The sequence below is a fragment of the Cygnus atratus genome, chromosome 21, assembly GCF_013377495.2.
Source record: "Cygnus atratus isolate AKBS03 ecotype Queensland, Australia chromosome 21, CAtr_DNAZoo_HiC_assembly, whole genome shotgun sequence".
Taxonomy (NCBI): Eukaryota; Metazoa; Chordata; class Aves; order Anseriformes; family Anatidae; genus Cygnus; species Cygnus atratus.
Window position 1 is genome coordinate 2674163 of NC_066382.1, and position 27873 is coordinate 2702035.

General features: G+C 45.6%; 1 protein-coding gene across 1 annotated transcript; it reads right to left on the minus strand.

Annotated features, from left to right (window-relative positions):
- Positions 1 to 516: 516 nt before the first annotated feature.
- Positions 517 to 27532, minus strand: ATAD3A (ATPase family AAA domain containing 3A). The gene is made up of 16 exons (XM_035557687.2): positions 27275 to 27532; positions 27102 to 27178; positions 26362 to 26463; positions 24787 to 24846; positions 24376 to 24445; positions 23152 to 23317; positions 22365 to 22434; positions 18093 to 18248; positions 17828 to 17884; positions 16804 to 16929; positions 14324 to 14448; positions 12112 to 12163; positions 11266 to 11336; positions 9074 to 9241; positions 8274 to 8382; positions 517 to 956 (listed from the first exon to the last, which is right to left on the minus strand). Exons 1-16 carry the CDS (start codon positions 27492 to 27494, stop codon positions 777 to 779), a joined length of 1809 nt encoding a protein of 602 aa, XP_035413580.2. The 5' UTR covers positions 27495 to 27532; the 3' UTR covers positions 517 to 776.
- Positions 27533 to 27873: the final 341 nt, after the last annotated feature.

Here is a 27873-nt window from a genome sequence, read left to right on the forward strand (position 1 = left end):
CTTTTAGTCCCTGGGGATGCAGCAGTGCAGGCTGGCTCTGCTGCCACCCTGCAGGAGGTCAAACACAGACCACAGAGAGCAGCCAGGCCGTGCAGCTGCATCACAAGGAGAGTCCCAGTGCTTATCAACCAACCCACGGCACAGCAGCAGCTTTTCCTGAGTGTTGACCCCAAGCTAACCAGGTGCAGCTGCACATCCCGGTTAATATGCCTCTGTAACACAGAGTGTGAAGGGGTGACAACAGGAGAGCAAGGAGAGATGCCAGGCAGAGATATGAGCAAGGAAGAGGCATGTCCTGGGCAAGATGCAGGAAAAAGAGGAGAAATACCTCTATATTGGAGCATAAGCCCAGTTTAAATACACAGGAGCAGAAGGGCTGGACGGTCCCTGTGTTCCCATATGCCTGGGTCACCAGGACAGCCCAAACCAGGGTCAAATGACCAGGAAGGATGGGGAGTTTGTGGAGTTTAGGGGCTCTTTAGCAAGACAGGCCACACAGACTAACACAGGCACCAGTGTTTGAGCAACGGCATCCTTTAATACAGTTGTTTCTGCCTTATTAAAACCTTTTTTTTTTTTTCCTCCCCCTCTGGTGCATCCTTAAAACACGAACTCCCAAATCAGACTGAGGCAGCGCTCCCTCCCCCTTCCTTGCACCCATGGACACACTTCTCACTTAACACATGATTCCACCCAACATTTGCCCAGGAGACCCTCCCGCTTTTCTCCCGCGCCCCTTCCCCAAACACGCTGGTCAGAAGCCTGCAGGAAGCTTCTCACACCGCTGTTCCTTGGGGGAAAGGCAGGAGGGGGTTTCTGCCGGCCCCTTTGCTGGCTTCAGCACCCTCTGCTTTCAGCCACTCCATCTTCTGTCTGTGTTGCTGCACAGCATCAGCGACCCGGGCATCGATCATGGCCTCTGTAAGAACGCCGTCCTCTGACGCGTAAGCTGCAGCCTGGAGAAGCAAAGGCAGGAGAGAGGTGAGCCAGGGATCACAAACCCTACGGTCAATGAAAAGCTGAACTGCTCCCTCTCTTCCTCATGCACATTTGCCCCCGCGCTACCTAGCACAACATCCAGCCTTGCTCTAAGTCGCTGGTGGTAGCCACAGCGATCTGGCTTATCACCATCAGAAAGGATTCCCTTGCCGCAGCTCTACCAGGGACTGAAACAAAAAAACCTGCCCAAGCACAGAGAAAGATTCACATGCTACGCTACAGTCTGTCTCTGGAGTACTAACAAGCACCTTTGCCTGCCTGCCTCTGGACTTCCTGGGAGGCAAGATCTTTGAAGAAACAAGGCCACAGGTTCATAGTGCTGAATGTAGCCCGTATGGTTAGGCTGCAGTCACACTCGGCTTGTTTAAATTTCCTCTCCTGCTTTAAAAGCGCTGCACATACGAAGTCGATAAAGTAAAGAGTAAAAGGTGCATATGGTGATTGAATGATTCCATCCAAGACAACAGAAGAGGTTTTAAATACTTACATGGGAGGACTACAATCAGTGCCAGGGTGAACATGGGCAATGTGGCATCTCTAAAATGACATCTAATATGCACTAATCCTGCTTTCCACTAGGAAACTCCCCTGTATCACTTCTGTGCTGTGTCAATTCCCATCCCATACTCACCTGACTGTGGGACCTTCCCTCTTCTAACCCCCTCCGTTCACCCCCCAACTCATATCTCTCCAGTTCCGCTTGGCAAATGAACACCTGGTCCTGTTGCCGCTTTGATAGGCAGCGCAAATTTGAGCAGAGTTCCTTGCAGGAAAGGCTGAGAACTACTGACACCCTTGCCAACCTGCCCACATTTCCAGTGGCACGTTAGGGTAAATAGGACTGTACGCCGCCTCGCTTTAGCTGCGGCAAAAGGGCTGTCACTGGTGCCCAAACGTGCAGAACAGCCAAGGCTCCGCTGATGGACGTTACACAGATGATAACACAAGCACCCGCACCCTAGAAGGAAGGGGAGGATGCTTACAGTGTGAGCTGAACAACTCATCTCCAAGGTAACAAAGCAACTCCGAGCTGCAGATTTCTATATCTGGTTAATCCCCGTGCGAGTGCTCCTGCAAGCGACTCCGTGCTGTGGTTCCCTGTACAGCCCTGCTAGAGGGGAGCGTGACACAAATAGGGTGGGAGCCCCTCCAGCTTCTCACATCCAGGATGCCTGCCCCAAACCAACAGCCCCGAGGTGTCCGCATCCCTCCTTCCACAGAGCGCTCGTGTCACGGATAGTCACGCACCAACCCTTCTGTCTGCAGGGCATTCCCCGAGATCCCGGTTAGGAACAGAAATTTTGGCTTTCAAGACAGGCAGAAGTGTTTCTAAGGTGTTACACGCGGGCTGCACGAATCATTAGCAGTGAGAAACACCGATTCTGAGGTTTGAGCAATGAGCTTTACTCTATCCAAGTTTAACAAGTCTGCAAAAGCATCACTGCGAGAAATCAGTGCGGCCATTTCATCTTCTCCTTGTCCAGAGATGTGGACGGGAGGGAAGACAAACCCCGGAGCCAGCTGTCGGCCTGCGCAGTACCCACACGGTACTGGGCCACCACAGGCGGTTGCACCTGCCTGTCGGATTACTGCAACCTCACTGCAGGAGGAACAATCGGAGTCATTATTTCAACAAACGGACAAAAGGTTGCAGCGTTGGTTTCAAGCTCCCCTAGCTTACATGCCAGCCCCTACCCCACAGCCCTTTCTGGAGAATGGGGAACATCACCAGGCAGAAAAGGTCTTACTGCACAAACCACGTGTAACCGTGGAGTTGGCAGGCGCTGGTTTTTACTGCAAGAAGCATCAGAAGCAGACTCTTCCCTGTGCAAATCCTACGTAATCCTTCCTTAAGGCAGAAGTGACAACTTAGGCTAATGCTCACGCCTTGAGTTAGCGGGTAAACACCGGCCGCAAGCAGGGAGTGCGGAGGAGTAGAAAGGAGCCTGCAAATAGTCTTTGCACAAAGGCACTCGTCCTGCGTCCAACAAGAGGGCAGAGGTATCCTGCGCCCCACAAGGCAGATCTTTCCCACAAATATTCACCCACTGGGTATCAAACCACGAGCTGCCTTCTCTCACCACTGGGAAAGGGGCATGGCAGGGAGGCTCGGCTCAGTTAAAACCACCTGACTCACCCCGTCACCCTCCCGCACTTTGTTTTGTGTTTATTTCTTGCTTTTTTTTCTTTTACTGGGGAGTTGAGGCTAACAGGAGCCAGCACCCCTTTGCCAACGCAGCCCTCCAGCCAGAAGGATCTGGGGGGTTTAAAATGGAGTAAGCGTTCCCAGGCTGTGCGCTGTATGCCTCCACAGAACAGAGAGGATGTCTTCCCTTCCTCCCTGCCTCTGCATCAACCATAAATTTAACTGTGGAAACTCCTGCAAAGCTGTGCAGTTCACGCTCTGTTGATTTTCTCAATGACTTTCTATTTTTAGAAAGCCTCAGGCCCTCACTGTCAAGAAAGCAAATGGGGGAAGCAGCTGTCCCTTCTGGGAGTAGCTTGCACACACACAAAAATGGTTCTGTGCCTCATTTATATTCATACCTCTGCCTCCTGCATGGACAAATTTTAACCCATTTTTTCCCAGTGCAACCATTTGTGTTTTGTAACTCGAGCCCAGTGAAAAAATAATCTGAAAACAAAGCAGTTTGGTGGAAGTGGAGGAATGGATCACAGATGACAAGCCCAGCTTTAAATGACCCAATGCTTCATTTCAGCCAAGAAACAAGGTTTATTTTTTACATGGCCGACAAGCTAATCTGTACCCTTTGAATCACATTTATAATGAAAATAGTCTGGTCAAAAATATAATACAAAAGATACCCCCTAGACTTATAATGTCCTTCAGCTCAAACACTTCTGAAACATTAATTCTTCCCATAACCTAGTGTGGCAGAATACCTTTTTTTTTTTTTTAAACACAAACAAGACTCAGGGAGCAAGAAGGTATTTATATCTGTGGCACAAAAGGCGAAGAAATGACAGGAAGCTCACCTCTGTCGTTACCACGGGGACATAAAACTCCTGAGAATTCTTTTGAAGTGATGCCAAAGCAATTTTCCAGAGGGTAGGGCTGGGAATAATGAAAAGTTGCTTCTTTGACATTTTATCTAAAGCCTATCAATGGGTTCAAGTTCAGGGTGCAGAACTTGAAAGTCTGCACAGCACTGTAATAGATCTGACGGGAATTTTAAAGCGTGTAAATGCATCTAATCCGTGCTATATTCCTGAAGGATTAGATATGGAGAATGGAAAAGAACAAGGACAAAAGGGAAGGCACAGTCTTCTGCAGGAGAGATTAAAATGGATTTCTAGCATGCAGACTATTAGCTGTGCCACAGACAACAATATTTCTCCCAGCACTAGAGGTTACACTCCCTGCTTTTCTGCACTTATTTTTTTCTGTTTCAGGACAACGTGAGCCAGAGTGAAACAACAGCGACCCAGAGCTTCATTTAAGTGGCACCCAATCAATTTCAAACCCAGCTTAGAGTGAAATTAGATGTATGAAAGCTGCAACTAGTGCTTGGGCTTCTAGTTTAACCGAGATGCTTATGTTAATAGCAGTATTGGCAGAGCAATCCAAAAGCATCTTCGTGGGAAATGACTGCAAGGCCACGGGACAGCGAAGTGGCCACGTGCTGTCATTCCAGTTTGCTCTTTGGTTAAGAGCTGATGGCTATGATGGTTTCTCTCCAGCTGGTTCCACGCGTTACCTTTCCCCAAACCACCTCTGAGGTTCAGTTCTGGCCATGAGATGAGATCAGACAGGCTATGTAGAGCCGATGTAGGTCCCAGCATCTCAAAACTCTATCAAGAATATGATAAATACCTTCCTGTCAGCTTTTTACAAGAGGTGCTCCCTGCCCATTTCCTCCAGCACTTCTGCAGACCTGGAATAGCAGCGGGAGCAGCACCACAGATGCCCCACTACCTTTCCTAGAGCTACCTGGTGGGCGATTTGGCTAGGTTTCATCGCATGGAGGTTAAGACTGGAATTGCAGGCAGCAAGGTCTCAGTCAGCTTGTGGTAACAGTAGGACAGCCCCTGTGGAACAGAACAACACTTCACCGCAGATTAAGCCTGACATTCTGCACCCTGAGCATTCGTCTCTGTTGTCCAGACACTGGTTGAGGTTTTGTTCTCAGACACCTCTGCAGAGGTGGAACGCTGCACAGAGGTCTGCTGCACAGACAGCAACACTGAAAACGACTGTTGGAGGAAAAAACTAATTAAGAAAACACACACACACAAATCTGAGGTGAATTAAGTAACAGGCATGTTGCAATTAAGCCTACACTTTGAGGATTAGCGCCAAGTCGCATCAGGGCACAATGCAAAATAACTGAAAACAAAAGGCAAACAAAATGCTCCCATCCAGCTTTGTGCTCCAGCATTCACAATAAGCAGTTTTCACTAGGGCTTTGTGCTGTAATCTTCCCCAGAATGGGTCAATTGAATCCATTTATTAAACAGAGACCGTAGGCATATTGTATTGCAGCAGCTGTTGTGATGAGCCTATCTAAAAAAGCACTGGATGCTTAAATGTCTCAAGACATAATTGTTTCAAGGCAGCTGTGAGGACTTCTAAAGAGCACGAGGCTCACGACATCTGCTGTTTAACAGTTCTGGAAGGTGTTACTAAGATCAAAACCAGAACTGTAAGAGATACCTTGTTTTCCCCTTTTCTTGGCTCTTCCTGCCTTCTATCTTCTCAACTTGTACAACATCTCAAATTCTTCCTGCCTGTGCTTTTAGCTTGCCATAATGCTTTGGGGGGAGGGCAGGAATAGCAACTGCAAGTAGGGAAGAGAGGGAAGTCCAGATCTTCCTCTTAACTAGAAAATCCTCAGGTTAGTTTCCTTAAAGCTCCCCACATCCAAGAGGGACAAAATTTTGTCCAAGTGGAACAAAACCGAGGCTTGGAAATGGATTAAGCGCGCGCTACTCACATCGGGTTATTTCCCACATCAGCCATCTTTGGCATGAAGCATCTTAAAAATCAACAGTTCAATCCTACATGAGTTTCAAAGACCAACTACTCCGAAATTAGCAGTCCTATCGGTAGCATACTACCACTTGACAGCTGCTGCATCCAGCTGAGGACAGTCTGGTAAGCACGGCTTGAGCTAGACGTGCTGGCTCATACAGCCCCTGCATACCCTGACCTCACATGTGCCAAGACAAAAGTGTCACTATGCGGTGAAGTCGTCTTGCCAAGCTATTTTTAATTCTGTTCAGCTCCCTGACCCAGTTCATAGTACAGCCATACAAAGAGGTGTGCTAGCACAATGCAAAGGATAGCAGAAAGGCAGGAATGAGAGGCAGGACTAACACTGCCAGAAAGACTCAAACCGCAGCATCAATCCTTCCCTGGTAGGAGAGAGCATTGTAACAGCTCGTATAACAGGCTACCTGGTAAACCTGACCCAGGCCTCAAAGCACTGACACCACTCAGAAGATCAGGCTGGGTTAAGGGTACTTAGAACATTTGCACAGCTGCGATGAGCTCTGCTCATGCAGAGGCTTTTAACTGCAGCTCCTGCAGTGCCATACCCTCAGTACTTTGCGTAGCAGGAAAACACAGGTAGGTGTTCAAGTCCGGCCAGAGCCAAAAGTCAGTGGGCCAAACGTGGCAAAAACAAAGCTTCTGTATGGCTCTACACAAGCTCCTTGACCCAATGACTGAAGAAGAGCCTTACGGTAGCATTTAGGATCAGCCTAGGGCAGCATTCAGTGCAGAAACCTTACTCTTTTTTGGATGCTCTCACAAACCTGCTAGTGAACTGTATCCATCCAGCCAGCTCCTGAGGAAAGAAGTCCACGTGTCTAGCCACCAGCTGCAAAAAGGCTGTGCTATTTTAACACTTCCCCATGACACTCTTCTTGATCAACAAAGGACAAGATACAGAGTCCCTTGATCCAGAACACCAATAACTTTGATTTTGATACAGACAAAGCTTTTTGCAGATTCTGCTTCAAAACTGTTCTTATCTTTTTGCCAACTCTCTCCTGCTTTTTGCTTCCCCCCCTTTTCTTTTTTTTTTTTCCTTAAAACGCTCTTTGACTGTTGTGTGACAGCATAATCTTATGCAATTTTATGGAGCCCCCCCCCCCTTGCTGATAGTCCCCGTGCTATGAGGTACATTTTAAGAAGTAATCAGGGCAACAACACTAAGGAACATCACCCCCACCTTCCCCTTCCTTCAAGATCACTTAAAGGATAAATTTTAGAAGCCAAGGTCAATTCTGGGGAGGAATGACAAACCAAGAGAGTTGAAAAGGTTATAAAATGCAAAGGATCATTTTCCACAGCTATTAATTACAGGAAACGTGTGGCAGCAAGACCTTTCACATACATGGATAGTGGGGTTCTCTTCTAAGTAAAGAGACAAAGAATTTCTACAAGAATTAGGAGGTCTGCTTTCTCCCCCACAGCACTGTCACACAGTTTAAAACAAGTACATTTAGTCTTTACTCTGGGTTTCAAAATCAGAAGCCAAGAAAAAGCTTAGCTATACCTGGAAAAAGTGAAGCCACGACCTACTTGTTCTGGGAAAGGCAAATATGCCAAAGATTCTGGTCCTTCTTCCATACCGTCAGCTCTCTGGAGCCGTTTTTGAACGGATGCTAACTGGACACTACGGCAGTCCATCTAAATCCCATCGACATGCACCAGCTCCTTCTGAATCTCAAATACCAGTCAAGCATCTTGCTGAGTTTCTTGACTGAGCTGGTAACAGTACTAACCTGGCACATCTTCAGGCAGTTAGAGAACAGATTTTTTTTAGTAAAGCTTTATGTACATTTTCAGATGACAGCACAGACTTCAAAGTGTGGATTTTGTATTATTGAAACACATGGGAAAATTAAGCAGCTGTGTTCTAACATACAAACAAAGAATAAAATAAGGGCTATCAGCACTTGAATGACTACTTCGGATCTCAGCTCATGACTTCCACAGGTAAAGACTAGAAAGGAGATTCGCTTTCTGTAGCTTAAAAGGTGAAAAAAATGGTAGTAAGAGGAATACATTCACTAAATTCAGTGGGATTTCCCCACTAGTGATTATAAAAGCTCTTCCTATATGTGAGATAAATTATGCGGATGTTCTGACACCCACCTCAGAGCTGGCAACGTTCTAGTATTACTGCAAGGACATAAGGAAACTTTGAAAGTGATTCAAATTCTGAGACTCCAAAACTCAAACGTTCAAGCCTTCCAGAAAGTGAACGTGACCCAGGAAGCCCAGTGATCAAAGCCCTACTTACCTGCCACGCCACAGCAAGCTGAGAGATCTCTCGACCAGACATGCCCTCTGTCAGCCTGGCAATCTCTGAGCACTTTTTGCCATAGTCAAACTGGGCCAGCTTCAAACGTCTGAAAGCACAAGCACAAGGATTACTTTACATGTAGCCACGTGACAGGAGGAGGGGTAAGCCAGAGGTAAGTTTTGTAAAGAGCAACATGAAACTGAAATCAAAGATCAGGCCAGACGAACCTCTATACAAAGATCCATCCCGAATAAAGGAGTTGATAGAAAGCCTGATTTTATGGCACAAACAAACGTGTGTACCTGGATTAAAACTAGCAAAGGCAAGTGCTTGGATACGAGGAGTTCCAACAGTGCCCACACCTACATTATTGCCTCCAACGCAGTAACAGGTCTCCTAAGTTTTGAGTATATGACAAAGCATGGCATAAAATTCTAGGACGGCACCTCATCCCATAACAGGATGGCAAGAGGCATCTTTCCAGCTCTGATCTGGATGAGTGGTTTAAACTGGGTTTATGCATAATGTGACAGACAGTAAGACCAGCCAGATTGCCTTTTGGTTTCATTTGTAAGATAATATCACCGTAACCCCAATGCTTCCAAGATCAGACCCTGGAAACTTGCTATCGACCATTCAACTTCCTGGAAAAGTTGGAAAGATGTCCCATGGCCTGCCACATACAACCAGAGATACTTCCTCGAAAAATGCTACTTAGAAATACTGAAAAAATACACAGACGAGGAGACAAACAACGAGAATCCTGCACAGGCGAAGAGTGCTGCAGGGATACTCACTGTTTACCCTCTGTAGCTGGCTTCAAGACATGCCTATCAAAATACATCCTCACAAGCCGTTCCCGTTCTTCTAGCTGGGGCAGATCAAAGTTCACCATTTCATCTATTCGGTCGTTGATAGCCCAGTCAAATTGCTCAGGCTGGTTGCTTGCTAAAACAAGCATAAACCTGGAAGCATAAAACACGAGAAGGAAGATTGAGAAACATACAAAAACACATTAGAGAACCTGTCTGAACATCAGGAACCAGCATGGCCAGTATCAAAGACCTGACGCATCTAAAGATTTCTTAGAAACAGCTTTGTAACAGCATTTCAAGCCACATACTAAAATGCAGCACAGTTTAAGCTATTTACAACTGAAATGCATTTAACTCAGTACTTAGCCTTTCAGTATCAGCCTTCCCCAGCCTGTCCCTGCTACAGAACCCTAATTAATCATTTTACCCACAATCAACCTCAAGTTAAGGGCATGAAACATTTTGGAAGAGTACAACCTCCCACAGACCTCTAAGTCTGCAACTTTGGAACAAGTGTCAACACAGAGAGAAGTGTTCTCTGGCATGTACATATCTCCAACTTAAATCCCACTTCAGGGATCTAGCTTCAAGCTGCTAGCTGCACAGCACCCTAGAATCACAGCAGGACTAAAATCCTTATTATGAGGGACTGCCAAACTGACAGCCTACAGCACAACTGGAACCTCAGCCAGCTCAAAGCACTGCAGAGCACGGAATGGGCTCATCCTGGCCTAAGGACAAGGGGAGTTAGCCACTGCTGGGCATGCCACTGCATGGGGAGGTTGTTCTTCTGCAGCAGCTGGCAAAAGTTCACCTATTTCTTTCAAGGAAGTCTGAGAACACCTTCCTGCTACAAGTCTAACATGTACAGAAACAGAGGCATTCACAAAAGGTACTGTAATATAGTGGTGGCTCGTTTGACCAAGCGTTGCTCCACGGTACAGATGTGCCAGCTTCCAGGTCATGCTCTCTCCTGGAGCATTTTGAAGACAGGAGCCCTTTCTTTTGCTTCGTAATGCTGCTTTTTCCCCATGTCAATTCTACTTTAATGCCTTAATTGATGTTACCAGCTTAATAGTGCATTATAATTTGAAATGGGCTTTTAACCACAGCTATTGGAATATTGACGTTCTTGCAGTCTATTTAAATCCAAGTCCACAGGGGGCTGTGTTCTTTGCTGTCATTTCTGAAGATACTTAGCTGGCCCATGAGCCACACTGGCGCGAAATCATTCCTTTTCTACCGACAAGAAATTCCTCCAAACCCCTGCAGAAACACAGCTTAGAAAAAGCATTGACACCCACCCCGATATTCAAACCTTCCCTTGGACATCTGGGTGAGAAGGATAAAGCGAACATGCACAGTCAGATACCCAGCAAGAAGACGCAGAAAGTTCTTTGGGAAGTTTAAGCCAGCAATTCACAATTACTAGTGCTCAGTTACAGTGGTAACAATTCACTGGTACAGCCAAATAACAGTACTCCTCAGGGTTTCTCCAACTCAGCTAGATTTACACACAGTTAGGCTTGTGCCAGTAAATTCCCATTTATGAATGCGGGATGCCTTACTGCCCAAAGCAGCAATAAGGCTCTTTAGAAGCAAAATGCAGTGCATGAATCATGAGGATGTGTTCATTCTACTAGAATGGTTCACGATCTAAGTTAGGGGCAAATTAAACATCCGTGAAAATGACAGCCTTGCTGTTTAGAGCGGAGGCATGGCACCCAGGAGCACCAAAACAAGCATGCCCAGAGCAGTGCTAAGGTACCCTAATACCAGGGAAAAGGACTGCCTCCTTACCACTCCCTCTCACTGGCTTGCAGAGGAACTATAAATCCGGTCAGAAACATAACTTTGCCAGATCCACAGTTACGAAATATTACAAGTCTAAAAGGAACTATTTCCTAGAAAAAGAGGGAAAACTATCTGAAGGTAAGAACTTGTACATCTTGCAAAAATCTGTACCTTATGTACAACCCTTCTGAGTTCCACGTTCCGGGAAAAGATAAAGGAGGCATAAGCTGCATTCGGTATATAAACTAAGAAGGGAATATTCTGTGCATATTTTTCAAGCCCTTAGTGGTATGGATCAGAGGCTTCCAACTTTCATTTGCACACCATAGGCACTTCCTGGCTTTCCTCAGCTCAGGAAAATTGAAGGGTTGGATACTTACTTGTTGCTGTGCTGCCCTGTTCTGTGCAGGAATGCATTTAAAGTTGCTCTGAGATCTTCACTGATTTTCTCCTGCAAAGAAGAAATTCAAAGATAGATCAACTGCTTGGGACTCGAGAGGTCACAGCTTTAAGCAGCATTATTGACAAAGTGAGTTTTGTTATTGTCAAGCATTTGCATTAGACTCCAAAGCACTATAATAACTTGAAGGAAAAAAACGATCAATTTGTATACCCAGGAGAAAAGTTAGGAAGCAAAGCTTCAGCCGAGAGGTTAAACATTTGCCCAGTCAGTGATTCCCTTGATTTCAAACCCAATGCTCTAACAATGGCCCAGGTGGCCTTCCCTAATCTAGTTAAGATACCTACAGGATAATTAAAGTAATCTTTTAGGGTTGACTCTTCAAATAGACCACTGGGGTTCAAGTAGCAAGGCCAGATTCAGTGCACAGTACGGTAACTTAGTTTGAAATAAATACATCTTTTTTGTGTGCGCTGATATAGCTTTGTTAACATGGTGAAAAACAGCTTGGTTACGAATACATCTCAAGATAAATAGTTATTTGTACAAAGCACCTCTTTCCTACTGCCCGGTCACCTGCAAACCCCCCAAAAGATATCATCCATGTCTTTTGCAGGAAAATTCCCAAGTCAGTCTTGAGGTGCTCATCCCATTCAGCTGTAAGAGGCTCATTTCTTGTTTCTGCATGACTTAATTGAGTAATGTGGCACCTTCCAGTTTTAATGTTCTGCCTGTGTAAGCTGGCTGATCGGGTTAAGCAAGAAGGCTGTGGGCTGGCTGGCTAACTGCAGCATGCGCAGATAATGACCACAGAGAAAGTACTTACTGTTGCCCTCTTCCGCAGAAATGCGTCTGCTTCATCCACAAATAGCAAGAGGCTGTAAAAAGAAAGCACTACACAGTAATAGGAGACAGGTAAGTGAGGCTCCAATGGCTCAAGGATTCTCCTGTCCCCCTACATGACACCCACACCTGTGACCAGCTGTAAACCCAAAGGATTACACAACCAATTTCATTTCTTAAGGCAACATTTCTCATCTGAGCTGCAGCGACTTTCTGGTCGCATGCTCTTGGCCCATGCCAACAGTTAAGAAAGAGGAGTTAACTTAAGACACCTTAGGCCATAAACGCCTCCAGGCCTCTGCAGTTTTGTTTCCTGCTGTTCAGAAGCAGGCTGAGCAGAAGCAATTCTTGGGCACACGACCTTAACCTCCTCCAGATTTTTAAATACAGATGGGAGAAAACAGTTACCAGAGAAAAAGGCATTTTCATGGGCATAGTTTGGCAATGGGTTTCTATCTAGCATTGCTGGCATGTTCCTGTCAAGTCTGATCAGATCTCTGAAATCTAGTCCTGCTCCCCAGGTACTTATGAGTGCTTATTTTAGCATTACTCCTATCTAGAGGAGTGTATGCAAGGCTACAAGGCCAAAACAGAAGCACAGAAGTCTTGTTGACAGTGACTTCTTCCTGCCATGCTTCCTTATGCCATTCTGAAAACCTGCAAACAGAGTCCTCCTTTGCACACAGTTTTGCTATTTTCTTGAGTTTTTCCTTTCCAAACCACACTGCCAATAATATAATGGTTTTACTACCTGTGGAGAAGTGAATTAATAAAATCAATGAATAATTCACGAAAATAAATTCACTTATAACCCAGGGGTAGTGCTCTTCCCAAGAGACCAAGCGTATAAAGATGTTTATCAATAACAGAACCAAGTTGCTCATAAAGCTGCCACAGCTTGTATTACTTTCTTGTCCAGCTTCAAATACAGCTTTCTTTCAAGGGATTTCAGGGCCTCTTAACATCTTTTATTCAATTCCAGTTTTTCTGAAAATATTCTCAGCTACAATCTCTGCAGAGAAGCATCTTCCACCACTATTGCTTTAGCTAATAAAGGTAACACGGCACTCACCAGCACCTAAGATTGTTGGATATCCAGAATAAAGGCTGCTTAAATACTGCATGTTACCAAAGGTTAGAATACTGACATCTACGGACACATGTAAACCATCTTACAAAGGTGATGATCAAGGGTATCTGGAGTGTTTAAAGTTCTTATAACGCAAGTTTTTGATGAGGACAGAATAAACTCAGCCAGCATCTGTAATCTCCTATATCTTCCAACTTCTTTTTCTAAGCTTGCTTAAATTCTTACACCTTTCCTTCTACAGCTCATCAGGTTAAGAGGAGATTAAGGAGTAGAAATCCTCAGGACATTTACTCTCCCCTTTAAAAAACAAACTTGCAGAGTAGCCAACGGAAATATCTAGGTGACAAATGCAGCAATCTATTGGATTTTAATAACCTGGCTGGACAAAGAGCTCCTCAACTGCCTTTGGACTACAGAATGAATTTACACCCATACACACACTTTAAAAAAAATCAAGGAGTCAAGTTTTAGCCTTAGTATGAATCCTTCTGGTTGTTTTTTTAAAGTTGACCAAAAAAATCACAAGTGGCTTGTGACTTTTACCTCCACCTAATGTCGATGCCTTTAGCATCCATCTCCAACTTATCCTTTTTTCTTATATTTCTCTGCTTCTGCTTGAGGCTCAAAAACTAAACAAGAAGTCAAATCCAAACACTACCAGTCTAAAACCTGCACAATTGCAGCAGGGAACCTAACATCCAGTGAGTTTAAGCACCTGTTTGCACCTCCACTTGTGCTAATGCTGAATACTGTCAGAACAGAAATCCCTCTGAAAGACATGCAGCCCAGCCTTCAAGCGTGCAACTTCTCTCCACCAGCGCGGGGAGAGCAGCAGGGAGTCAAGCTATGGCTGATCTGGAAACTCTGAAGTAAACAAAAAAGGTTTGGTGGAGCAGAAGAGCAAAAGCTTTCAGCCTTTTAAATACTACCAAGCAGCAAAAGTTCACCCATCCTAGGCAAACTTTGGATGGTGTTATTCCTGGTCAGCGTTGCCTCATCTGTGCACGAGTATCACTCACACGGATCAGGGCTCTGAGCTACATTACTGCAGTGAGCTTCTTTGAGCAAGGAAGCACGTTCAGGGGTCAGAGGAACCTCTACTTACCCTCTCCTACTGGTGTTTGCCCAGTCAAAGAGCTTATGCATGGCAGTAACTCCTTCCCGCCCCATGGGGGCAACATCACCACCTGTCATGATGGCATAATCCATGCCCGAATGCACGGCTAATTTCTGGAAGGAAACAAAACCAAAGGGTTAAGCGCACTCTTTCACTGCAAGACCGTAAAAGATGAGGAGAGAAATAAAAGTTGCTTAGACCTATCAACGTGCTTATTTTCAGACGGTGAGTACACTCAAAGAAGAGAATACTTCTTTACCACTTCAGCAGCGTGGGGGCAGCTTTCAGCATTGCTTTGAAGTGGAAGGAAAGACAGAAAGTTAGTTTTGTGGCAACACATGAAATTTTATCAGCAGAAGGCACTGCTGAGAGTGCTTATATCTCTATCTGTAACTTGTGTTGTTTGTTTCTTCCACTCTGTTCTTCATGGTCTAGTTCGTAATTTACTTCCCCTGTGCAGCAGAACAGGATTCTTTTCACTAGATGCTTAACTAATATAACTCAAAGTTGTATTGGTTTATTTAAAAAAAAAAGGTAGACTGAAATGCTCATTGAACCCACTGAGTACTCAGATAAAATAACAGAACTTTACTACTGTGTTTTTAAAACCTGCCACAACTCCTTAGTCTGGTGGGTACTAAACAAAGGGGTTTGATGAAGCTCCTGAGGCACACTGGAAATATCTCCCTTAAGCTTCAGGTATTAAATAAAAAAAAACAACCAAACAAAAAAGCCTTTCAAATCTGTGCTTTTTCAGCTAAGTCATGAAATGCAAGCCTGCCCATAAAGCAAGTTTGACAGGAGATAGCCAAAATTAACCGAGAACATCAGACGAGTCTATGGCTCGCACTGACCAAAGTTTGCTTAGGCTGCCATGCCGCTGCAGGGCAGAATTACAGCCTCAGGAAACCTCCCTCTACTTCAGCCCCAACTAGTCTGCCAAGGGCTATGTAGCATGGTAATTAAGCTTCCAGCTTAAAATTCTTCTCCATCTCACTGCGACACCTCAGTGGTGAATCAGCCCGCAACCGCCTGTGTCTGAAAGAACAGGCATGGCGAGGATGTGAAGCCAATAAAGGGAAAGATCTCCATCCTCCCTTTCAGAACGGTTCACAAACCAGCCTCCAACTGAGCCCTGCCACGGTGACAGACAGCAGGCTGAGTTACACATCATCAGCTGACCCGGAGCTGGCTATCCAGCTCTGTGAGTCAAAGAAAGTCATCTGAAGGTTAAAATGAACAAGTCAACCCACGTAGACAAGCAACAGCTCCAGCAAAACATGCTTAGCTGAACCCAACCAATTATCTGCTGCGCAGCAGGAGGCAGGGAAAAAAACAAGCTTTGCTCTGCCTATTAAAACCACCCAGTTCCTGCTGCTAATGTTTAGTGTTTTACATCAGTCCAACGAAGCTGGGAGCTTTGACAGTTATATCCAAGTGTTTTCACATCTGCCTCAAGAATCCTGTCATATAGCAGGAATACTTACAGCTGCAGACCCATAAAGCTTTGCGCTGCAGTAGTCAAAGGCCAGCACACTGCGACACGTCGCCTTTTTGGAAGAGCAGTAACAGCAAACTGTACAGTCACTGCCATTAACCCAAGTGCCAAAGCCACAGCTCAAAAAACAGTCGGCTTCTCAGTGCAGTATTTGCTCCTCTCTAGAGCATAAGCGTCAGATGCACTCAGCCCTCTCCTCACTCTTCCAACCTGTTCCAATCCTTTACAGCTACCACCACCAGCCCCTTGGAGTTTCCATGCTACTGGGTGTTAAATACACTTCTTCCCCTTTCTCCACTGCTAAACACTTTCCTCAGCTCTTCTTCCTTCTTCTCTTCATGTTTCTGTTGCGATTTCCTAGCCCTGCCCCTCTCTGCTGGCTTTACAAATCCAAACCAGCTGGCAGACTCTTGGAGACAGCAGCAAGGTATTGGGCTACAGGTTTATATATTGACAGGGACACAAAACTCAACTTGAGTCACCAAATCAAACAAGTATAGGGAACCTCAGATCTACCGGACAAGCACTGATAAGCAAGTCAAAAATCAAATCCCACCTCAAATCCATGCAAACACCACCCTTGTGGAACATGTGCACAGTAAAGCCATACCTATCTCTTCTTTCACTTGAGGATTAGTAAGCGACAAGCAGGAATAACCCTGTTTAGACAAGCGTATATAATTAACAGAGGTGGAAACGAGACAGCAGGCTGGTGTTGCAATTTCACAAGTCACAGTTGCCAAGTGCCTTTTCCAGATGGAAGGGCTCTTCTGCCTACGCTTAGCACTAGAATCCAAGCAGCTGCACTAATTTGGAGCTGGAGCAGGTGGATGTCCTCTTCCCTTCCCAAAAGGGAGGCAAAACCACAAAGGTCAAGCGATGGATTTCAGACCACAGAGGGTGCTTAGGACCTCGTAGTTTTCAGAGCCCTCTGCAACATACACCTTGTCAGAATCTTGGCAGGGTTTACCTTGGCAAAGAGTGTCTTTCCAGTGCCGGGGGGACCATACATAAGAATATTCCGGTATAGGCTTTTGTTCTTTTTTGTATTTCTCGTTGCTATGGCAATATCTCTCACACGTGCTTCTAACTGTGGCTGTAAGAAAAGAGTTAAACTTAAGGAACAGAAAGTACCAAGAGACCAGCATCTATCAGCTTCACAGATCGGTACCAGCAAGAAGTTGGCAGCACTCCTACAGTCTCAAGCTTTTAAGCCTCAACTTCAGCTGCTTATTGCTTTGGATTAGGGTCGTTTCCCTCTGTATATCAGGATTTACTCAATTTCAAGTTCTGTCCACTTGACTGCGGTTCTCTTCTATCAAGCCAGGAAGCAGTGCAGTAACTGCTCTAAGAAGTGCTAACACCTCAACATTCACTTCATCCTGGATGCCCTGGGAGGGATACGTCAAAACGTAAGCGCTCTCTGCAGCGCTAATTCTTTCATTTCAGTGATAAACATCCATGCTCAAACTTATTACTGCCTTTATAGAGGTACTGGGAGAAAGCTACTCCTGCAGGAGCGTTTTCTCTCAGCAGCCTCGAGCACTTGAATTTGCCTGATATCAAGGAATCAAAATTCAGAATCAAATACACAGAGGCAGCCCTAATTAGCAAGTTTAGAACCATTCACAAGATGGGCAAGTGCACATGCTGCTGAGGCTTTTGGCCTACAAGCAGATCTAGGTTCAGTAATATTTCGCAGATTAGATGAGACAAGCAGAACTCTGAATATTAACATGCTGACTACAGAGGAAAAACCGCAGCCAGGCAAGCACTGAGCTAAGATTTCTAACTGCTTTGCACAGAGGGAAAAGAAGGTTAACAGAATTGTTAATGTATGTCACTGAACGCAGGAACTTATTTATGGTCTCGGTGCCCCAAGGGTGATAAGTCTTCAGAATTACAGCGTTTGAAACGTGTGTACGGTAACAGCTTTTCCTATTGAGATTCAGAAGTCATCGTTCCAGACCAAGATAGAAAAAAACAGTACTCACACTGAGAACAACTCCTTCAAGGGCATCCTGAGCCTTGCTGGTAAGACGCTTACCAACCTAGAGAGGACAAAAATCAATCACTCACATGTAGAAATCAACCACTGCTTCTGAAACTCAATACCCCCAAACCTTATATAAAATGGCAACGAGATCAGCTCACCTGTGCAGTCTCTAATCGTATGTTTATTCAAAGACCCACAGAGCTGTAAAAGGAGTTTTGCATCCTCGTGGCTAAGAACAAGACAAAAACAAAGCTAAACTTTACCTTGATAGGATGCTTAAGTGCCTCCAGCACAGTAATACGCGAGGTCTCTCTCACCAGGGAAGGTTTGCCCAAGCGTGCTTCTATGTATCGCCCGGCTACTGCGGTGGCATTCTTGGCAGAGTAAACTCCCACTGCTAGCAGGGTTAGGCCTGCCACCTGGAAAGGAAAGGGGTGAGGATTAGAAAAAACTGACAGTAAAGCAACGGTGGACGTGCAGTATGTCTTGTGGTAGGGAACTATGGTTCAGTACAGATGCTAGCAAGCAGGATGGTTTTTTTTGTGCTCAGATGTTTTATTGCTGTTTACACAGTCAAGTTCATTTCTCCCCCCCCCACCTTTTTTTTTTTTTTTTTAAAAGGTATTCCGTGCAGGCACTTAATAATAATAAGCTTGAATAAACCAGGTGCTGCCTGCCAGACTACCCCCTCCTCATGCATGAAAACTTGTGCTGAACTAAAGATGCCAAGGGAAACATCCAAATTGTGGCTGCCACCAAGGACAAGGGGGCAGATGCTCCCAAGTGAATACATACCAATCACCTGTCATAACACAGGCAGAAAAAGCTGTGAAATGAGTACAGAGACCATCAGGGTAGCAAAAATGGATAGTAAGGAGAAAAACAGGAACGGATAAGGTTATGTATCAGTCACACAGACATTCCATCAGCTGAGCCCTAGAACTGTCCCACACAGTAAGCCTACGACCCACGTAAGAACATAGGTAGCACCATAAATGCAGCAGTAATATCAACACAGCACCGTACACTAGTATTTTTGGTAAATACTGGTACACGAGAACTGCTGCTGTTTAAAAATGCTTCCTAGAACTCATTTTTGAATAGGAGACAGAGAAAGTAAGTGCAGTGACAGCAGAGGCCGAAACCATTTGCTGAAGGAGAACAGTCATGTCAGATCCAATACAGAAGAAAAACAGGTACTCAAGAAGAGTTTCAAAGCTAAAACCACCATGGGAATTACCACCACTGCATTACAGTGAAAGATGAGGTCTTTCAGAAACCCTAGAATGCAAGACATTCCCATCAATTTGTCGGTGAAGCAGAAAGACTCCAGACTGCTCTGTGGTTTATGGTCGCTGCTCAGCTCAGCGCTAAGTTGGCTCATATTAAACCAAGCAGCCCTGCAGGCAGCATTTTCCACCACAGCGAGCTGTCAGAACAGACAAGGAGCTGTGCTGACAATGCTAAAGACATTCCAGGAGGTTCCTATGACTAACATCTCGGGATAGGCAGGATTCGGAAGCAAGACTTTACAGAAATCTTTAGCACGTACGGGATTTTCTCCTTAAACCTTGTTCCCAGAGACTGAAAGCACTGATACCTTTTATAAACCTTTAATTCAGGTGCACAAACATAAGCCTCCCGTTCCACCTGTTCATACGTATCTAATCTAGTCAGTTGCTTTACCAAAAAATCCTATTCAACTGAAAATGCAAGGAACAAGGGGTATTACTTTTAAACTGAGAGGTGTTTAGGAAGAGGCCAACTGTTCCTCACCGTTCCGAGCGTAAGGAATCAGCAGTGTTCAGCTCACAGCTAGATGCCAGTGATTCCTACCAGAGCAAGCCCAGGTAGACAAAAGGGCAAGCTGCAATTGCTTTTAGAGTGAGCAGGCTTCTGCTACACGTACAGAACAAGGTCAAAAAGCTCAAGGACAACAAGGATGGCATTGTTCAATAAACCATGAGACACCATCTGCTCAGACGTGCAACATACCCGTGCTTTGGATGGAAACACGAAGGGTTTAGAGCTGCAGGTTCTAAGACACAAAGAATAAGATGAACTCTGCACCCGATTCACCTCAGCTTACAGGCATTTGGAAGACACAAGAGACTCCACCTTTTTAGCAGCCTCCCTCTGAAAGCAAGGTACCTTGACAAAGACCTCACGCACCCTTGCCTCACCTGCTTAGCAGCAAAGTTAGGGGTTGGTGCATCAGATCCATCCAGGCAGAGGGAAGTTTATCAGAATTTAGGTCTTCACTGACACCCACGTTACAAGATGCAGAGAAAAAAACAGCTTGGAGATTGACAGCTACATATCAAAATGGGAAAATTATTCAACTCACCCTCCCGGAAGAGCCCAATCACTATGCCAGCTCCACAAATCAGTCTGATTACAGTGCCTATCTGCTCATCACGAAGTATCCAGCAAAGGAAGCAATCTATGCCTGACAAAGTGAATTCCACTGAAAACAAAACCAACTCTGAACAGAACCTTTGGGGTTACACAGATGGGGAGAGGTAGGAAAAGAAGCAACCCTTACAGTAGGCAGAAAGATGAAAATCCAGGGCTAATTTAGAGGAACTCTTAAAAAGAACTGGCTAAATCTTGCATTACAGCATTTTTCAAAGCAACAGAAAATGTAAGAATTTGGGCTGTGTTATCTCCTTTCCAAAAATATATGCACTCTTGGCATTATTTAAAAAAGTCCTAAATTCACAAGACAAGAGCTCGTCAGAAGCAAAAGTGACCATAATGCAGGAAACTGGTATCTGGGTCAAGAGAATATGCAGCTAAAAGCACCAGGCAGTAATCTTCAAAAGGCTCCGGATACTGCAGGCACTCCAGGTAGGGCCTGCTGATTACAAAAGGATCCACTGAACACGAGCACTCACTCAGACAAAGCATCTTTTGTGCCAGCCTCCCCGTATAAAACTGGCTGGCGGAGCAGACGGTTGTGACTGATTTCAAGCAAATTGTCCATTTTAACAAGCCATGCTACTAAAACTATTTTAGCACCGCGAAGTTTTGTTGTAAGTAGTGCCGTGAGAGACAGCCTTATGTCAACAAGAGGTAACTGCCACGCTCTTTCCTCCCGTGAAAATATGCTTAGATGGCCTTTGATCAAGACACACAACAGTTCTACAAGCGATCTCTACATTTCCAGCTTATCCATAAACAACATTTTTCCCCCACGATGTGGGGATGCAGGCGCCCAAGACGACACCAAAAAAATGTCAGTCAAGGCAAAGAGGGAGGAAGAAAGCCCATCATTAGCAAGTGACTAACGGCGTTATTCGTTTTTTAAAAGCATTTGCATTTTTGCTGCAGTGAAAAGAAAGGAACGCTCTCCTTCCAATGTTTACTCAGGAAATCTTGTGTTATTCTCCACTCCCTGTTCTAATGACAGGATGTTGTCCCTGGTGATCAACATTCAGTATTTATATGCTCATTACTCCCCAGCAATGCTCTCTCATAAATTAATGGGATGAAGATCAAGGAGAAGAGAAGTTTTACAATAAATATGGGAATTCTGAATGCAGATGTAGTGAGAACTCCCACCAGGGAAGAGGCAGAAGCCTGCGTGTTCAAGTTAGTGAAGACTGCATGGCAATCGTTGCATAGTAATCATCCAAATTCTCCAGGCAAGACAAAAAAAGAACACGTAATCTTCCCCTTTCATGTCACTATCTTGTATCCCTCGTCTGGAGCGGTGGTCTTCAAAGCATCATGCATGCATCCCAGGGGGTATGAAAGACCATCCACTGGGGTGCAGGAAGAAAATATATACATTTGTTACCGTAATTCCAATAATTTATAAGTAAATATACCTGTAGCGGGGGAACACTGTCAGATTTTTTTTATTATTTTTTACTTGTGAGGTGTACACAATGACAAGTTTTGGAGAACAGCGGTCTAGAAGAAACAAAACCCCTTTTTTGTCCACCAGTGATCAACTCTTACACATTGTCAGTGTTTTCCCTAGTATCCCTAAAAAGCCATTTCCAGATTGAAGTTTAACCAGAAGACATCAGCAGGAAGGAGCTGGGATTAGATTACTGTTCCCACAAAAAACACCACTTGCAAAGTAGTCCTATAAAGCAACGTTACACATTTGACAACGCTCGTTACCTACATACTGCTGCCTTACATACGCAAGAGGCAGCAAATGCTAGGTCAACTGTGAGCAAACGCTAGGATGAAAAGAAGCATACTTCTTCACAGAACCTCCACCGATCACCTGTAGCAGCAGGCAAACCTTCAGGCAAGGTGTTTGTTAACATGGTGGTTCCTCGAAAGGCAAGACAATTACACGGGGCTGATCAAAGCCAGAACTTTGATGTGACCAAAGATGAGAATTAATTAGTATAAAAATTTGGAACGTGGTATCTCCTTAAATTAATACTGCAAGACAGCACTAAGCAGCACTTTCATGCCATAAAATTTCACAGGCATACCACAGCGAGGAGATAAGTTTTGCATACACTTACACAGACTTTTCTGGAAGCTATCAGCACATGACACAATCTTACCGTGGCTGTAACTTTATCCCAGTCTGTTACAAAAGCACGAAATCCTTCCCCAAAGAGCATTCCAGCTGTCCTATGGTAACAAAACATCAAGACAAACAGGAGAGAGAAGAATTTTGATGACTGATTTGAAACAATTTACAACAGTTTTATATTCTATTATGATCTTCTTTAGAACCAGTCAAAACAAACTGAGGGCTCACCTGGGAACTCAAACATGAACGAGCATGTACATACATTTATAGTCATCTGATGTCTACACCTGATCTGAGATTAAATCCAAAAAAGTATTTGGCACTAGGCTGATTTAATATATTAAAGAATCAGCTTAGTGGTAAGTGATGCATTGTAATCTTTAAATTAAAAGCTCTTTCTATTCAAAAGTCTCAAAGTACCTGAAATTAACAGATTAAAAATTCAAATGCCCACCCTTTGGAGATGCACTGGTTTACTTTTATGGTTTATGTTCAGAAAACATAAAGGAAGTTTTCACAGCAACCAAATCTCAATCTTAATAAATACAGGTTGAAAACATCTGTTTTCAAAACCGTTTGAAAATTGTACAAAATTAATAGCTCTGTACTCCTTGGTTCACACTCAGATCACAACGTACCAAGACACGTTAAAACGAACCTTCTCTTTCAACTAACTCCTATTGTACAGAGCACAAAGCTGTTCAGTTTTAATATTCCTCAGAGCTTAGAGGAATAAACAGCAATGGTTTCCTACATGGTAGGGGAAAACTGCACAGAAGCTAGGCAACCACGTCCTCCTGTCGGCTTGCACATACTTGAGGGACTCTAGCACAGTTTGGCGATGCTCAGCAGCTTTTAAGCGTATCTGCTCCCGAATGATGTCTGCATTCTCCCGCTCAGCCTTGGCACGGGCTCTTGCTTCTGCCTCAACGCGCAGCATTTCGTTCTTATGCCGTAGCTCCATCTCTCGCTCCACAGTAGCTTTAAAAAAGGAGAGAACAATCTTTTGGGCTGGCTTAATCCCAGGCAGCAGGTTGGGGAAAGATGCATTGACTCATCCTGGCCTCACCACAGCTGTGCGTGGTCCCACAGCCAACCAGTACAGTATCAGAGAAGACAGGCAAGGAATTTTCCCTGGGTGCTTAGAGGGATCACACACCAAATAGGCGTCCCTCTCCAGAGAGGGCACTGCAAGACAATCACAAATCTGTTCTGGAAACCTGTTACCACAAAAATTGCTTAGGACAGACCTCAGCCAGAGAGCTAGACAACATGGGATAAAGCAACAGAGAAGGAAAAAGACAGTGCCTCTGGGAGGAGGTGGGGACCTCAGGAATGAAATCTCCTCCTCCTCCAAGGTTCACCCCTGAGCTTTGTTAAATGGTTGCTGCAATACTACAAGGGTACTGATCAAAGCCCAGAGCACACTAGATGGCAGCAAGGAGCAGACAACTTGGCAGAACACGTGCGTGCCGAGCAACTTTCTGTTCCCACTGGGTCACCTACAAACCGCCTTACATTTCTGACACTTGTGGCCTAGTGGAGTCCTGCTGGCTCTCCCAACCCAGTGACTGCAGCAACTCCATAACAATGAGAAGAAACAAAGCAAGTTTCAGACTAAGTTGTCATTATTCAGCTTTTATTTTTTACAACAAAAAGCAAATAGAGGTTAGGTGACATGGTTTCAACCACTACTCCCAGTAGCTATTTTCTTTCTCTTCCCTCCTCAAAATTGGTTCTGTTTTAGATTGCTCCAGTATAAGAGCAGGATTTCACTGCAATATCAGCAGATGCTGATAGTTTATTGGGAAATCCAAGTACCACAGAGCAGCCATTTAATAGTTCAGCCACTTCTTAAACTGGTTTTTCAATCAATTGGCAGTTCTAGTACTGCTGGGATCAACCTGCTATTTGCCAATGTAACATTAGCACGCGCCCAGTTGTGATGTGGAGCCAATACAGACAAGGAGTTAAACACGAGAGCGGAGACCGATCTGCCCACCCACTTTGTCAACTGTGAAAGAAAAATTGTAACTTACCACGCCTCATGGCTTCCTGTTTCTGTACAGATTCCTCCTGCTTCCTCAGGTTCTCCTCATTAGCAAGTTGCTGGAGGCAGAGGTGACAGCAGAAGATGCATTAAAGTTGTAAGGAACCAGTCACTAGGTATTTATGTAAGCTTAAGTATATTAATTGCTATCAAGAAGGTGGTGCTTAGGCTGAAGTGCATTCTTCTGCTCCCCATCTCTCAGATTCACATTTCATAGTCCCAAGTCCTGATCTTTGATTTGTCTGGCTAGAAACACTGATGCCAAGTGAATAGTATGGATGAAAGCAACTGTGTCTAGCATTAGCTACCTGGCCAGCATGATACGGCACGTTTCCAGACCTTTGACATAAGAAAGCTACTATTCAGTTCCCAGCTGGGTTAGAGAAGGAAGCTACCATACCTGCTGTCGCATCTGTTCATCATAGCGCTGCCGTGCCAGTTTGTCCTGGTATTGGGCTCGCTGGAAAAAAAAAATAGTAGTCAGAATAAAAAGATCACGCACTTGAAAGAACCTAGTACCAAGGGCAACGATATCTGGAACATGCAGGGGGAAAAAAATAAAGCAGACACAAAGGAAAAAAAACAAAAAATCCAGGATTTGAAAAAATGAACGGGCAAAGTTTGGGACAAGTTTCCTCAGCCAGCTCCATAAACTCCTCTATGCTGAGAAGTCTAATAGTCCGACTTCATTTTAAGGTATGACAGATACAAAAACGAAGAACAAGTGTTCTCTGGACCAGAAAGGGACACCTACTTACTAGGATCAACATGCTTTCATGTTCTAAAACATAGCACCTGGACTGGCGACTGCAAGCAATAGAAGTGTCCAGATACATACTGCCTGTCAGATAAGCTCCCTTCCTGATCCTTTTTCTTGTCCCCCATAGTTTCTCTCATCAATTTTCCACTACAACTGGCAAATACATCTACATCATCTAAACTCAACAGAAGTGGTCTGAGGGCCGCAGTCCATCAACGAGGACTGCACAGTGGGTGATATTATTCTCCACTCCAAATATAGAGACATCAGAACAGCTTGCAAGTTACCTCCTCAATAACTTTATGTTAAACCATGGCACTTCAGAAACACATCACGATCAAGTTAGCTTTGACTTCAAGTAACGCCCTGTGAACTGCAAGAATCCAAGCGCTAACTCGTGAACAGACTGTGAAGCCTGCTTCCTGAGCCGGCCCCGTTCAAAGTCTAAACTCCGACGGGATAAAAAGCAACATGTGCCAATCCAGTGGTTCTAGCTCTATTCCCAAAGTGAATAATCAATTAGAACCAATCAATCCCCTACTTTTCAAAGTAAAAAGCCACCATATGCGAGCTATTAGAAAAAAAGCTAGCTTAAGTTGCTCCGATTTCAGTACTATTGCCACCTCAGTCACTCATGCTAGAACATAGCAGAAAACACCTACATCGCTCACAACACAGCCTCCAGCGGCTCACAGATTTGCATCGCTTCTCCTTTGTTACTTTTTCTGTTCAAAAGATTAAACTTAGAAGAAATAGAAGCTGACCGGCTACTTAAAACTGAGATACAAATAACTTGAGGCATTTCACTGTCCAGGGTAACAGTGCTCAATAAGCCAATAGTCTACAATGTTATAAAACCTCCAGCTCTTAAATACAAAGTGTCCCTCAGGCTGTTCAGCAGCACTTCCCTAAAAGTTCCTTTAGGGGAATTTCAAAGAGTAAACAACAAGAGCAAGTGCCATTACCTGTCTCTTTGGACGATACCAAGGTTTTGGTATCAAAAGTTCAAGTTGACATAGATGCGCTTAACTACAAATTAAATTCATCATCACAAAGCCAGCGTAAAAGACAGGCTCAGCCAGTGAATGGCCTCCCATTTACGTCTGACTGCCACCCCACCACCATCAAAAGGGGCAATTCATGCAGCGTTTCATTTTCCATATGGGAAACACAAACACGGCCTCTTATCAGTTATCTTCCTCCCCGTTCCCTTACTGCTTGATGCTGTTTTGTTTCCTCACTGAGCGTTTTTCGTCTCTCTTCTGCTTGTACCCGTATCTGCTCATTCTTCAGTTGTTCTATGGCAGCTTCATACTCCTGGTAAGATAAGCAGATAGTTATCACAAACGAGCTCAATACATAACCCTAGGGAGAAAAGATGATGGCAATTATATTCCAAGTCACAGAATTAAAGTGATTCAAAGGATCACAGGATCACAAGCGATGCGTTTGTTATCAGAATGGTACCCTCCAAAACCAACCAGTGACAAAAGAAAGATAAAGCATGATTGTAAGAAAATTATAAGAATTGTGTAGTTTGCTATTTAGTGATTAAATACAATTTAAATCATACTTTCCAGGAAAAAAAAAATGAAAAAACACGATAAAGCGCACGCAAGCCTCACTTTTACCCAACTACTCTACAATTCCCTGCAGAAAACCCTCAAGACTCCCTAAAAACAAGTGTGCTATCGCAGGATTTACAAACCCACTCCAGACACGCCAGTTACCCAAAAAAAGGGGGGGGAGAAACGTGCCGGAGGAGGTGCCAACCCCGCTGCACTTCACCTTCCAGCGCTCTCATTCCTTCAAAGCAAGCACCCCGCCTCGCCAAAGCTAAGCCACAACCTAAACGACTTCGGATCCTCGGCAGATCGCTAGCTAACGGGGCTCCGGCTGATGCCAGCCCCCAAACCCGACGTTTCCTCGGAAGGGGCCGGCGAGCCGGCGCGCACCTTGAGCTTGGTCTGCTGCTCCAGCTGCAGCGTCTGCTCCTGCATCTGCGCCAGGCTGAGGGCATCCTTCGCGTGGCCTGCGGGAGAGGGCAGGGGCCGTTAGCGCCCGCCGAGCCCTCCCCCGGGGCCGCCCCCCAACCAACCCCGTCCCCTTTCCCCCCCCCGTCACCCACGGGACGCGTCCAGCTCCCGCGCCGCCTTGGCCGCCCGCTCCAGGCCCGTGGGGTCGAAGTTGCTCCATTTGTCCTTGGGCGGGTGCCGGTCCCCGGTTCCTCCTCCCCCCCCACCGGCACCTCCGGTACCCCCCGGGGCCGGAGGCAGGGAGACCCCGGCCGCGTCCCCGCCGCCGCCCCCCGGGGCCGCGCCGCGGTTGAGGCCGAAGAGCCACGACATGGCCGCTGCCGCCGCCGCCACCGCCCCCTCCTCCTCCTCCTCCGGCCGGCCCCGCCCAACCGGCAGCACCCCGCCGGCCGCCCGCCACGCGCCGCTCCCCGCGCCCGCGCCGCCCCCCGATTGGGCCCGGCGCCGTCGCGCGGGTGACGTCCCCCCGCGGGCAGCCAATCGGAGGCGGGTTCGGGGGGCGGAGGGGAGGGGCGAGGGGAGGGGAGGGGGGGGGACCCGGGTGAGGACGGGGAGAGGGGAGGGACAAGGTTAGCAGGGAGGCGTTCCGCCCTAGCAACGGGCGCGTGGCGGCGTTGCCATGGCAGCGGCGCGGCCCCGGGGGCAGCCCCAAAATGGCGGCGGGGGGGCCGTGGAGAAGGGAGAGACAGGG